Source organism: Callithrix jacchus, chromosome 4, assembly GCF_049354715.1.
Source record: "Callithrix jacchus isolate 240 chromosome 4, calJac240_pri, whole genome shotgun sequence".
In the NCBI taxonomy this organism is placed as follows: Eukaryota; Metazoa; Chordata; class Mammalia; order Primates; family Cebidae; genus Callithrix; species Callithrix jacchus.
Window position 1 is genome coordinate 135,879,044 of NC_133505.1, and position 15,189 is coordinate 135,894,232.

The window sequence follows — 15,189 nt, forward strand, 5'->3', positions numbered from 1 at the left end:
AATGCAAGTGTCAGGAGCAGGATGAGATCAGGACTTGCAACGTTTAATTTGTTGTTCTTTCTTTAATTCGTTTAGCCATCAAACAAGTCTCTGTTGAATTGGCCTGTCATATATAATAGAAAATAAATCTACTTGGGGAAAAATATAATAAGAGAAAGATTAATTAAGGGCATTTCCCTTTAAAACAGTACCGCAGCAGACCTTACAGACCAGAATGGTTGATGGCCCTTCAGAGAGCCAGTTGAGAACCACATTACCATGTGCCAATCATGGGATAAGGGCTCATATATTAGAGGTGTCTCTCACAAGGCAAAGAAGCATGGCTGGAGGGAAACATCTTGGTGAAGACTAAAGCTAGTGCCTGAGTTCCCTGCTGGTTCTTGATCTGGTGTTCAGCTCTGTTACTTCAGATCCAAATTAGAAATACGTGCAAAGAGATAAGTGAACTTTGAAACATGCCAGGAGGTATGAGACGGCAAGATTGCTTTTGTTCGGTTAGGTTTATGATAAGTTTAGGTAGATTATGCACACTTGATCTCTTCTGAAAGCTTTCCTGAGTAGTCCATCAGTGTGAGGGCGTACCTGCGGCAGCCTACACACAGCCACACCATGCTATGGCGGTAGCTGAAGTAGGAAGCACTGTCACCACCACTACCACATGCTGAGTTTTCCAAAATCTCTAACCAATTTCTCCAGGCTTCTTCCAATTCAGAGGGATTTGGCTAGAGAAGAAAGTATGTGCAGTTGTGTATGAGCCAGACCGGGGAGGAATTTCTAAAGAGCAGCTATACATTTCCACTTGTTACTGATGATCACATCCCAGAGCAGTCAAAAGTCAGTTAATAACATGTCACAGGGATACTGCTCTCCACTGGGCTATATTCATGTCTGCAGAAATAGCAATGTCATTTCATCCTCCATTGGCCAGACCCTAATCTCTGTCTCTGAGGCGACAATGACCAGCCTGTACTCTTTTGCCAGAGCAGTAGTGGAGAGAGAGAAATGAAAAAATGCTGCTAATGACTTCGTGTATGTGCTTATTTCTTGTCCCTGTTTTCCGCAACACCATCAACATAGCTTTAGCCCAACGTGCCATTTAGACCGGAGCCTGGGATTGATCTGTGATGAATGCCCTGCCGGGTACACAGGACCACGCTGTGAGAGGTAAGTGTGTACTACACTGTCTTGCAAAATGATTTCTACCTTGGGAGTTATAAAACCACAGATAGGGTCATCTTTTGCATCATCCCTTGGAGAAAAATGGCCACACTCAATGAGGTGAAATAAAGTTTCTCAACACACTTGTCAAACAAACGCATTGTATTTTTGTAATTTATTTATTTTTCAGAAATTGCTTCATACATCTTCATTCACTCAGAGAATATCTGATTAATGTTTTAATTTTAAAGGTTAAGTATGAACCCACAATCTTTGTAGAAAATATTGTTCTGGTGGAAAATCACACACTTTAAGATTTATCTTACTGTCTATATAGGCACCATTTATTTTTCATAATTAGCTTTTTGTCCTTAAAATGTAGCTTAAATCCATAGTTCATAGTTCAGCCAGTGGTTCATAATTTACTTTAAATATATTTGAAAATACAAACAAAATGTAATTTATTATCATGACTTATATCTTCTTCTAATTACTCCTAAACCAGTATTTTAATTCCTGTTGATTTTACTAGGTTGCTTTCCAGCAGAAGCGAGTATTATTTTGTGTAATTTGTGTACTTATATTTCCTCCTGAAATGTTTTTGAAGAAATAATACTGTATATTCAGTCTCAGCATAAAAGTGATACAAACTTCCCCCTTGATATCATTGCCAAATGCAAAACCCTCCCTCTGGTTTCAGCACTGGCAATAATAGTCCCCGCTGCTACCCTTGCTGGGAAGGAGGGGTGCAAAGGAAGTGACCTGTTTTCACTCATCGTCACTGAGGCTAACCCTGAAGAGGGCTATTTCTGCCCATCTTTTCCTGTCATCTTGGCAGCTATTACCCCTGTTTCAACCAGGATGCATAAAATTAATTAAGTGGAAGCCTATCACCCAGAGAGGATTTAGTTAGCAACTGGCAGTCTGCGGACAAAGTGCCAATGACAGTTCTAGCAGCAACAAGTACTATTTGTGAGTATGGAAGCATCTGTAAATTAGGAATGGAAGAAAAAAAAGTGAAACAAGGAGAATTTATTTGCAATCAAGAAACTGGATATCTATGTGTGTGTATGTGTGTTTAAAGAAAGGCATGCACATATTACTTACTATGATAGGAGAGCATATTGTTACCAAGACAGATTTACATCAAGTGCCTAAAACCCCCAGCTCACTACAAGCAACCCTTTTTTAGCAACTGGAAATTGACAGCTGCTCTGTCATCCAAGGCTACTAAATCCACTTATCTAGGTGAGCATACTCTCTGATGTATTTATATTGCTTTGCTTTATGTACTATACTCTCTATACATGTTAGACAATAATTTCTGAACCATCCATAATTTAAAACTTTACATTTTATTTAGCAAACATCTGTTTAGCAACTGTCATGTGCTGGGAGCAGGGCTAGACACTGGATATAAATAGATGCATTTTCCCATTCTTGCCCTCCGCATTTCACATCTTTCTTTAATGCAAGTGAGGATGGTTGCATGTATTCTTGAGAGAATTCTATTTGAATAGCAAAAATCACCAAGGAAAGAAATACCTGACAGAAAGCATGATTTCCTGTCTAAAATCTGTACTAATCTGATTCAGAAAAGATGGCAACATGCATATGCGGTGTAGTGATTGGCATATCTTATCTCCAGCTCCAGTTTTTCCACAATCGATACCATATTTTTCTAGCCAGAATTTAGATTAGGGTTTTTCAGGAATATTTAAGATTTAAATTTCATTGTATTTATGTGAGCCAAAAGAACCCCTTAAAGAGACCTAAAATATAGGGAAACATTTTTTTTTTGTTTGTTTGAAACATGTCCGTTGAGGCAGAAGAGCGGGAAGATAAGAGTTAGGGTAGGGAGGAGATACTGGTTGCATTGAAAATCTTGTAATCAAAACCATTCTGTAAGTGATTTGTGTGATCAGCTTATGCACATCATCTAAATAAGACCAGACTTTAAAAACTAAAGCAACATTTCCCTAATTGTAGATGTTCCTGGAATAAAGAATTCTGTGATCACAAAAGTTTCAGAAGCATCCATTTGCATGTTAAAAGTTCTGGCATGTCCTACAGTGTGTAATGAAGAAATCTGTTCAATTTGTCTAGCTCAGCATTTACTAAACTTATGTGGTCATAAACCTTCTGCTTTAACTATATAGCAAGAATATATCTCAGACTACAGCTTAGGTGGGGCAAGAGTTATAACTTTATAGTCTTTATCACAATTTTATTTCTATTTTGAGACCCTTTTCTCTATATGTGGGACATGTAGAAATTTCTATATGTAGAAATCTAATCTAAGCCCATTTAAAGTGGTTTTCTTCTCCTCTCTCCACTTCCAAGCTTCAATCAAAGCTCTATCAAACTTGCCTAGTACCAAAAGGCTTATACGCATGAGTAGAGGGCAGGGTATAATGTCTGTGTGTATGTGTTAAGTAAGGGGACACGTGGTAGGGCCAACCAGTGATGAGTATTTCACCCAAGCACATTTCTGCTGGCCTATCCCTTTTTCCTTGTCCTCCTAATTACCTTTCTCTTCAGGTCTAGAAAGTCTCTCTGCTACTATCATTCCATTCTTGGTGGGCACAGAGATCATTCAACTTCTTTCATTCTGCTATTAAGACCCACCAACATCTCTACCATCATCATTTTTCCATCTGCCTTTCTAACTCCATCCCATTTTCTGTTTGGAAGAGGTGGAGCCAGATTTATGGAACTGGTGACTTTCAGAGCTCAGGATCTGGAAGATTTCTATGTCTTTGCCTTCTACCCTGTCAAATCCCTTCAGACATGTAGCACTAGATGGCCTTGCTTCTTGAATCGAGGGGGTGAAGAAAAACAGTGAACAGGAGAATGGCCAAACAATATACAGAAAAACATGGACTGCTATTCTGTCACAAATAGAACACTTGTTACAGCTTGGAAAACATTCACTTAGGGCCAAAATACCACTATTTTTGAGGTATCACTACTTTGCTGGGGAATGTTTTAAACAAAGGAGAAAGAAGAGTCAGAGAGTTAGGGGAGAAGGCATTTATTATGGCACCTTTTCTAAGATTCTAGACTTTTATCATCTGAATGAGGAGAAAAAAATAACAGAGAGACAGCATCTTGAAGGGCTAAAAGGGATGGGGTAAGGATTGGAGCATCAAGGGCAATTGAAAAGAATATTGAGCAAAAAATGAGTTAAGTGCTGAGGATACCTGCTTGATCAGACACTAAGTTACTTTCAGAATAGGTTTGTTAGCTCGCCAACATGTCATACATTATGGAGAAGGCATTTCAAAACGGCTGTGGCAAGTTCTATAGGACAACGTGAAACCTAGTGGGATACATAGACTTCTTAAGTCCGCACTTCTCCCCAGCCAGCAAATTTTTAACAATTCCTCCTTAGGTGAGGAGAGAGGGGTCAAAAGCTAGGACTAATTTCACAATTACCAGTGAAAATGTAGAAGGTATTTGAATCCAATTGCTTAATATTTTGAAAATTCCCCTACAGTTGTATCAACAAGATTCAGAAATTCCTTTTTGTTACTTAAATTTCAGTTCCAAAATCCCATTTAGATTTTGAGTGCTTTAAAATATCTGAATTCGAATCCAGTCAAATCACCCCTCTGATCACCATGCTGGTGAGACCTTCTACTCACTTCTGAGTTTCCTTGAGCCTTTGGGTCCTGAATTCAGAGTATGGGCTACAGAAATAGGAGAGGCAATTATACCTGCTTGGAGTACTGTTAGCAAAATTGCGACTCCAACTGAGGTGTCAAGAGGCCACTCGTGTGGTTGTGTAGTTTGTACACTGCACAAAGGCACTCAGGGCGGGAGCAGGTTGAGGGCTTGAATGCAGTTTGCCCTCTTCTTTTCCATGTGTTGCCTGGGTGTCTAGCTGTATCACTGTCTCTTTACTTTTTCTGCATATATCTAGAGAGGACACTTTATTTCCAACTTGCAAAAGGCACCATATGAGCAGGCAAACACCCTCAGTCTTTTGCTGATTATGTTAAATGAGAGGAAGTAAGAACACAGCGTTGCAGCACAGCCACGCTCCTTTAAACATCAGCCACCTTCTTCTGTGCCTTTGCCAATACTGTTCCCTCCGCCTGGAAGATTGCAGCCCTTTCACTCCTCCCCCTCAGGCTAACTAATCCCTGTTCAGCTCCCAAAATTCAGCACTATCATACTGAAAGTGCCCTTGGATTAATCCTAATCTGCGTTGGTTGCCCTTTTCTGTGCGGCCATAACAGCATTTGCATATCTCTAGTTGTTCTGCTGCTACATTTTAAGATATGTGTTCATTCTGCGTGGACTGTAGTATAAAGACCGTACCTTATTTATATTAGTACCCTGTAAACGTGCTCAGCTGATTTTTTTTTTAATGGGGCGGGAGGAAACAAGAGCTTTTTAAATTTGCTTGGCTAGATTAAGCTAACATTATATTGTTTCGTTGTTTTCAGTGTATAGTAATAGAAATGTGGGCCGTGATTTTAGCCAAAAGTTGCTGAGGAAATGATGGGGCAGAATGAGATAAAAGTCTCATCGGTGTGGTTGCTTTCTTCTCATTGTTGCTTCTCTGCACTTCTTCTCTTTTTCTCCCTCTCTCTCTCTCTTTCTGTCTCCCTCCCCCTCCAATATTGTTCCTAAATTATCAATCACAGCAAGTATAACAAATACCTGCATGTGTTATCTGGAGTCTTATTTACATTTAAGCAGTCCTTTTTCAAAATACTGCAACTTGATTTGAAAGGTTAACAGATGTGGAAAAGAATAATGGTTTTGTTATGTCAAGATGTCCGTTTCATGCAAAGCTGTCAATAAACTATTTTTTTAAATGCACTCATTCTGTCTTACCTATGAAAATGAGAGGGAATGGCATTTCACACTATAATTACTTTTAGTGGAGTGAAAATCCAAAGGACTATGATTTGAACTAATTTTAATTAGGTGAATCCAACTTGATCAGACTATAACACACTATTTTTATTAATAAAAGTGATATGATTAGCAGTGTTGTATTCTCTGACCCTCGAATTGCTTTTTAATTCCTGGCAGAACATCTTCAGAAATCTCTAATACTGTTTTCTGTATAGAAACACACACCCATACACCAGTAATGTGCTGAAGTGTTGCAGGAAATAGTCCTACTGTCAATAACATGGCATATGAATTTCTATTATGTAAATTCACAAATTTTCCTTACATGTCCTGTAAGAAAAAATAAAAGACAGATGCTTCTTTATTCTATTCAATTATAGTTATTTTCTCTCTGAAATGAATTTTTTTCTTTTTATGGAGAATTTCAGTCTTATTAATTGATATCGAAGTTAAGAAAAATTCCCAGATCTCTATATAATGCCATCTCTCCGAAGGGCAATAAGTCATCTTGAGGAAAGTGAGCTGAAAATAATAGGTTTTCGTTTGCTGTGATAATGATCATTGTATATCCTTATTCCAGTGGAGCAAAGTCATTCTCTTAGTGGTAAACAAAATGCGATGTGAATATATGTGGATGTAAGCATAAGCTCCGAATATTAAATAAGGCAAGAAGAATCAGGTTAAAATTCAAAAGGACCTTCTTATCTTTATCAAATACCACTCCTGAAGAGATTATGGGAAAATTTTATGCACTCACATTTTACTACATATTTCATAATAGAGAATTAATGAATAATTACATTTGTGGTTGGCAGCATTCTTCCAAGCAATATTATTTACAACTCATAATTTTATAAAATATTTTGTGAATATAAGTAATTTCATATTAAAAATTCTGAGAAAAGATCAAATCTACAAATTATAGTACCTATACATTTTCTAGAAACCTTGAAATAGTCAAAGAGTCTGCACCAAATAAATGAATGACTCTGCCCTATAATTGTGATATTGTTAAAGTACTCTCAATATAATGTACTAGATTTAAACCATTTCTGGTAGTAAAGAGCCTTTCTCTAAAGGATGACTGCATATCTGTGAGTAGATGAACATAAAAGTGGTATACTACTGAGGAGATTATATCCTCCCACATTGTTTTTGATCCCCTTCAATTGTGATACCTGCTACAAAAGACTTTGTCTTAATAAGATGGCAGAGATAACAGAGCTAGCCTGACCTTAAGATTCAGATGCCCTGTTCTGTTTCTCCTTTGGCAAGTGTGACTTAGTATGAAGCATGAGCAAATGTCATTGAAAGAGAGGGAAGAACAGAATATAAATAGGTGCTGCCTATTAAGGACGTATCTGCGTACCTGCAGCAATACGTTGTATTTTAAAATATAACATTTGGGTCAGAGAAAATTTGCTGCTGTAATTTTTAAAAATCTTCGCTGCTATGCCCTATAAACAAACTTGTGTTTTTCCAATAATATGTGAATAGGTTTTAGGAAGGAAGGAAGGAAAGAAGGAGGAAAGAGAGGGAGAAAAGAAGGAAGGGAGAGAAGGAGGAAGGGAGGAAGGAAAGGAGGGAGGGATGGAGGGAGGGAGGAAGACATAGAATTTACTGATAGAGTTGCAGGCACAGTTCAGCATCGCCTTATGGTATATTCCCATAATATGCAGGCATGCTTTCTCAGACTTCCCTTTAGTAAAGCCTTCAATGAAAATCTGTCTCTGAATTCATATGCAAATACACACAAACAGATTATTAATTCAGATATACTGCAGCCCCCACCCAATTAGTAAGAATATTCTGAGTCACAGTTTCTAGTTAATAAATTCTGAACTCTTATTATGGAATTTCCTTGCAAGCTTGTTTCCTCATAACAAGTTCTGGCTTCAACAACAACAAAAAATGTGAACCTTACATATTTGTAGAGAAAATAACCCGTTGGAGTACAGACATACAATGTTGTACTACAAAGGCTTTCCAACATGGACCTGGATTCCTCCGGAGTGCCAGCAGCAGATTCTTAGTATGCTTTAGTCTCGTCTTCAGTGCCAATGACAAGATTATTTTTTGGGGGGCTGAAATCTAATTACTAGTGGCTGGCAGGATTTCATCTTGTAACTACACTGCAGTTGTAGAAAAGCATTGTTTTAATCACCTTGCGTTTGAGAAAAGGAACACTTAAAAGGAGAAGCCATCATCCTGGGAGAGGAGAATAAAAAACATGTAAACATTGCCCTGACTGAGATCTCCCCAAAGGCTCACGGATGAAATTTTTTGCCTTAGGTGTGCAGAAGGCTATTTTGGACAACCCTCTGTACCTGGAGGATCATGTCAGCCATGCCAATGCAATGACAACCTTGACTTCTCCATCCCTGGCAGCTGTGACAGCTTGTCTGGCTCCTGTCTGATATGTAAGCCAGGTACAACAGGCCGGTACTGTGAGCTCTGTGCTGATGGATATTTTGGAGACGCAGTTGATGCAAAGAACTGTCAGCGTAAGTCCTGAACTATTGATGCCCCTGACAGAATTGATGTATTGTACTCAAAGTAGCTGATGAGCTCTTGAGCGTGGATTGAAGAGTAGGAAATTATATGGAATACATGGTTGATAGATGCACAGACTCTACAGGGTCTGCATATTCCAGAATATTTTCTTGTACTATTAGAGTAAATCCTTTTAAAATTGCTGCATTATTGAATTGTCACTGTTTTCCAAATGATAAACATGTTTCTATTCACATGAGGAATGAAGATTTTTTTTAATGAACTTATGTCCACAGCAGGAAAGAATTTAGAAATTAGATAGACCCCCCGTATCCTTTTTTGTTTATCTCAATTCTAATCACTTGCTTGAAATAAATTTTTCTGCCCATATTATTTCAGAAGATGTTAATCAGTTATGCCTTCATATGTTAACTTTACAGCTGTATTTTGTAATAGGTGTAAATTCTGCCAATATTATCACACACGGCATTAGTCATTGTTGAGTGATTACCTCATTTTAGTTTCATACTACTCATTTTAGGACTACTTCTAGAATGCTCTTTCAGTATTTTCCTTCCACAAAATTAGCTACTTTAGGGCTTCATCCATATTAGTATAATACATTTCTCCCCCATCTTTACCTTTTTAGCTGTATTAATATGCTATAGAATTTACAAATCCTTAATGTCAGTGGGATTGTAATATGAAGGGGGATCTTGTTGCAGAAGGTCAAATGGAATGTGAATCCAATGTTAGCACTTGGCCATCATCAGCTTCATCTACTATCAGAATCTCTAGGCAGAGTAGGTTGGGAAACCAGCCTATCCATTCATTTCTGTCCAGTTTATGTGAGAGACTCTTCCAATTATTCAGGTGGGTCCCAGGACATGCAGAATTATAGAAACCACTGGAAATGTAGCCTATCATCAACTCTACTGTAAGCACCAAAGACCCAGTAGGGTACCGTATTTCATTAAGAAATGTGTCTCTCTTATCACAGGTTTAGAAGACGAGTTCCAGCTTTTTGTCATTTAAAAATGATAATTTGTTGAATCAAAACCAAATCACTCTCTGGACCAATTGGCACCTATTAATATAACCTGTAAATTGATTGTTTTTTTAAAAGCAAAATTTCCAATGGCTCAAAGTGCCTTTAAATACTGGATTCTTGACAAATGTGTAAAATCATAGGAAGCTTAAGAAATTCTTCCTTTCAGACAGATCATCTAGGGTCATGAATTTTCTGTGGGAATTAAAGGATTTGGCACATAGAGGGTATCCAGTGAGTTCCCGAGTCCTGGAGATGCTCACACATAGTAGCTGTCTTTGGTAGCAGTGCTCCTGGTAGCTGTGCGTATCAGTTGTTCACCAGTGAATTCTAGGGCAATGTTATGGTTTCTTTGAATATCAGTGTCTTCTTGCTCAAGATGGAATAACGGTGATGATGTTAGTATTTCAATGGCATATCATAGGCCAGACATGGTGCTGAAGCCTTTACATGAATTATCTCTATAGCTTGTAGAGTTGTCATAGGGATTAAATGGTAGAATGCCTAACAGTACACTCAACAAATCAGAAAACATTCTGTTACTGAGCTTAGCTGTCCATGTTACCATGTGGGGTATATTATTATTTAACAAGCCTATTCAGACTATTAGAAAGTTTTCCTGACCACAGACCTCTCTTCTCTTTGCAGCCTGTCTCTGTAATGCCAATGGCTCTTTCTCTGAGATTTGCCACAGTCAGACTGGACAATGTGAGTGCAGAGCCAACGTGCAGGGTCAGAGATGTGATGAATGCAAGGTAAAGTAGAGGCTGACCCATGGATTACTTCCTCCTTGCAAATTCTCATTGGCTTTTCGTGACATGTTTTCTATACCTTCGTAAACTGAAAGGAAGATTTGGGATTATTCAGCTCTACAATTGAAAAGACTGTAATCAGTGAAAGGTTTTTTTTCTTTTCTTTCTTTTTCTCTTTTTTTTTGAGACAAATTTCTGCTCTGTCCCCAGGCTGGAGTGCAGTAGTGTGATGTCGGCTTGCTGCAACCTCTGACTCCCGGGTTCAAGTGACTCTCCTGCCTCAGCCTCCTGAGTAGCAGGGACTACAGGCTTGTGCCACCACACCCAGCTAATTTTTTGTATTTTTTAGTAGATTTGGTGGTTCACCATGTTGACCAGGATAGTCTCAATCTCTTAACCTCGTGATCTGCCTGCCTCAGCCTCCCAAAGTGCTGCAATTACAGGGGTGAGCCACTGCGCTTGGCCCAGGAAAAGGGTTTTTTTTTTTTTTTTTTCCAAACTAGAACAAAATTCATTGTATATTGCCATTTGACCTTAAACCTACTTTTTTTGGGCAGTGACTGTGTATAATATTTACTTGAATTCAGATATTTCTGAAACAAATAGCATGCAAATTTAATCTTAATCTGTGGAGATACTCTTTCCTTTGCCTTTACATTTTTGGCAGAATAATATGTTGCTCCCTTTGTTTTTTAGCACACACCTTATTGTAGTTCCAACACTTAAAAGCTGTTTCCTGTGAGCACTCTACTTAACAGAAGTTTTCAGTAGAGAAGCTAGTCAAGGTATTTTTTAAGGTGCATTATTTTGCCAAACTGAAATATTCAGTTAAAATAGAGTACTATGTTCTCAGTCCCTGAACATGCCAGTTGCCCTGCTTTCAGTATGGCAAGCAGCTTCAGATTCCTCCATGAGGGCGGGCAGATTTGTTTTAGCTGTTTCTCACAAATACATTGCATTCCTGATAAAGACAGTTAAGCAGAAGCAAGCATTTCTCCGATGTCAAACTGGCCTTACTGTAGGAAGTTTGAAAATGTCATCTGCTTCTATCTCTTGAATAATATCATGTGCTCTGTTTTGTTTTCATTTTTTGTTTGGCTTTTAAAGCCCAATATGTGGCGGGGCCCAGAGAAGCGATTCTGTGTGCTCTGTGACTGCGATCCCGCTGGCTCTGTGTCACCGCAGTGTGATATTACAGGAAGATGTGTCTGTAAATCAGGCTTCATAGGGAAACAGTGCAACCTCAGCAGGCAGGTGCACCAACAGGAGGAGCAGCCTCGGAGAGCGCAACGGGTGCTGGGTTCTCCCCAGAGGTGGGCTATCGGCGGCTCCAGCGGGTGCCCTCGGGGAGCCTATCGGGCCCCAGCTTCGGTAATCCCAGAGGCACTGCATGGCTCATGCCTTCGCATGTTGTGTTCCGTGTGCTGCGGCTGAAGTTCCCTGGTGGCATTTTACCAAATAACAGTTGCTAAGTTTGCAAATTGCAAATGCAAAATTTAGACAATTACTAATTGAACCCTTGCCCTTTTAAAAATAACCGTCCATATGCTTTAAAAAGCATACTCAAGTTCATAGGATCATAAAACATTCAGTTAACCAAATTTTCAATTAACCATGAATATGTAGAAATGAAATAAAAATCTGTTTTGAGAACCTATAATCTTAGAAATGGAAGGGACTTCAGACATCCTTTGGAGAAAGCTTAATTTTATAAATGAACAAATAAAGGAAAATCTAGCAAAGAAAGTTATTTGCCCAAGAAAACTCAACCCATTTATCTGGCATTTTACCATAATTAAGAATTTTGTTAATTTCCACATCAGTTGTGCTTATGTGTACGACAAACACAAGAAACACATTTTCACACACAATAAATGAACAAATACTCAAAATGGGGAAAGTTGTTTCTAATTACAAAAGTGTGATTCTCATACCACAGGACAAAACAAAACAAATTCTGGGGAAGAAGGAAGAGAGGGAAGGAGAGAAGAAGAGGTCCCAGGCTGAACTGCAGAAGAGCAGGAGACAAGACTTGCCAGTATAGAGCCAGTACCGGTAGGGAGTTGAGAATAGGCTGTAGAAGAAGGACGGGGAATATAAAAGGAAGAAAAAGTGAAAAAAAAAAATTATAGTTTTATTTCTTGGCTCATTATCACACATTTTTTAAAAAACAAATGTTGATGTCAGACTGCCTTAGATCAAATCCCGGCTTCATTACTTCCTAGCTATAAATTCCTTGAATCTTTCTGTAATTCAGCTTCTTCATCTGTAGTAAGATCCACTTCAGAGGGTTTATGTCTGCTTACATACTCCAAGAAGCAAATGCCAAGAGATTTCCTGGGGGAAAGGCCAGTGAAGCATGAAACGGGAGGGAGAGAGCATAGCCTTCTGCTGCAGTGGATTTCTGACTCCCAGGAAAACACAGACAGAAAGACTGGGTAGAAAAAGCCTTGTTTGGTGGATTTTGTCAAATCCTAAATTCTTGGCCAAGCCAATGGAATATATCCAAGCAAATTTTAGCCATTAAAGGAATCCTGAATTGGGCAGGAAGTCTCTAGTAACTTATTGCAATCAGACTGAGAGAAGGATAATCTTGTGGAAGTTCCTTTTAGTTTATTCACGGTGCTATAAGAACATAGCATAGATTAAGTGGCATGTAAACAATGGAAATTCATTTCTCACAATTCTGCAGGCTGGGAAGTCCAAGATCCAGACGCTCGCAGATTTTCTATCTGGTGAGGGCCCACTTTCTCTAGACAGTCATTTACCCACTGGAACTTCACATGTCGGAGGAACCTCTCTGGGGGCTCTTTTATATGTGCAGTAATCCCATTCATGAGAGCTCCGTCGTGATGACCCAGTCACCTCCCAAAGTCCCCACTTCCTGTCTATGCCACCACCTTGAGGGTTAAGATTTCTACCTATAAATTTGGGGAGACATAGACATTCAGTCTATTGCAGAGCACCTCTAGTAGGTCCAAGAGACAAGAAACTGGAGGTTTTCAGTCAGAAAATTCTGTACTGCAGGTTGTCTTGCAGGTAGATGGGATGAGCCACCTCCAAGACTGTCTCAGGGTAGCAGTGAGAACAGTGCATCAGGCAGGAGCCTGGAGAGTTTTAGTAAAGAGTAAGGCATGAGTGCTATCATTATTACTAGTGTTGTTAAAGGGAGAAATCTTTAAAATAATTTTTTTTTTCAAAAACAAATGCTTACATTTACAATAAAAGAAAGAGATAATAACTGATTAAAATGTCTCCAAAATGTAAATTTAGCAGAAAATCCACATTCATTCAAGCCCTGCATATCTTACAATACTATTGTATGAAGCAGTGTTTTGTCCTGAGACTATTTCTTCCTCTGCGGCAGTATGTGTGAGCGTTAAGAGCTCGGAGTCGGAAGCCAACCTAGCTGATCTGGAATCCTGACTCCAAAATGGGTTAGCTCATGACCATGGGCAACTTACTTAAACCTTCTGTGCCTTAGTTTCACCACTCAATAAAACAGGTGATAATGACAACTGTCTGCCAGGGTTGTCCTGAGAAATAAATGAGTACATATTAGTAAAGGGTTTAGATTTGTAAAAGGTTTAGAATCGTGCTTTGCAAAAAGGAAGCACAGTATGTGATGCTAGTTTTTATTACCTTGAAAGAAACACATTTATGGGAACCCATCCAATTTCCCACTGGGTCTGGACAGGCATCCTCTCTTGTATTCATTTTACCTCATTAATCTCAATTCCTGACTATGGATATCGGCTCCTTAAGTTTGTTTACTAGTGGGGTTTTCTTTAGCCTTTGAAATAAATTTTTGAATATCAAATTTATAAACATTTTATTAGGGAAATTTGGTAGTATTTATTTTGCTAAACTTAGCCTTTAAAGCTACATTATTTAAATATTTGAAAAGTGAGGTAGAGGCATTTCTTCTTGTATATTTCTTTACATAATTGATTTTGGAATGTTTAAAATGATAGCTATAATTTGGAATTTCATTGGATATTTGATTGATTTAAAGGGGTGTACACACAGCCCTTTAATGGGTATATCAATATGAGTGTGTCAGATATAGATATAGGTATATATGAGTATGTGTATGCATAAGTGTGTATATGAGTGTATATATCAGTATATATATGAGTGGAGACAATTTCTGAAATCAAGATTAAATACAAAGTATTATTTCTATGATTCAGATATTTTTCAGTACTGTTTTAATATATTGTTCAGTCTTTTTTGTCTATGCATTTCTGTTTCTGTTTGTGTGTCTGGGTGGTATGTGTGTCATTCGGGGTATGTGATTGAAATTTACATAGTATTTATATAGTTTTGTATTTTTTAAAATTTCTATTTCATGCTATGTTCTAAGCGTATTTATATCATTAAAACTGCTTCATAACAGGATTTTAATTCTCACATATTATTTCAAAATGTGAATGTCATAATTTAATTTATTCAACAATTTTTCTAACATTGAACATTTAAGTGCCTGCATAGTTATTCATCATGATAAATAATATTGTAATGGGCATGCTTTTGCTTTAACAATCATTCCAATTTCTGATTATTTCTCTAAGTCAAGTATCTAAAATTTTATGTAAATTTCTTTTTACCAATAATAATAGTATATGGTTAATATTTTTATATAGGTGAATTTAATTTCAAATCATGTCATCTATTAGAGCTGTTACATGCTTTATTCTTTAATCATCTACTGCAATCTGAATTAGAACTAGCAATAAAAATAAAGCCAACAGTAAATATAAAGATAAGAATAATTGTCAAACTGAGTCAACCCCTTTTACACTCTAAAAATAAAAGTATTCTTAGCTACAGTCATTTAAAAAGTCTAATTTTCAGTGTGATTTC

At 37.9% G+C, this 15,189-nt stretch overlaps 1 protein-coding gene across 2 annotated transcripts in view; it reads left to right on the forward strand.

The window, feature by feature from the left end:
* The window catches only part of LAMA2 (laminin subunit alpha 2), a 637,958-nt gene that overhangs the window by 398,320 nt on the left and 224,449 nt on the right, over positions 1–15,189 (forward strand). For both annotated transcript variants that reach the window (XM_054254427.2, XM_054254428.2), the window contains exons 18-20: positions 1,078–1,164; positions 8,323–8,534; positions 10,220–10,326. In XM_054254427.2, coding sequence (XP_054110402.2) covers positions 1,078–1,164; positions 8,323–8,534; positions 10,220–10,326 — 406 coding nt within the window. The remainder of the gene's footprint in view (positions 1–1,077; positions 1,165–8,322; positions 8,535–10,219; positions 10,327–15,189) is intronic.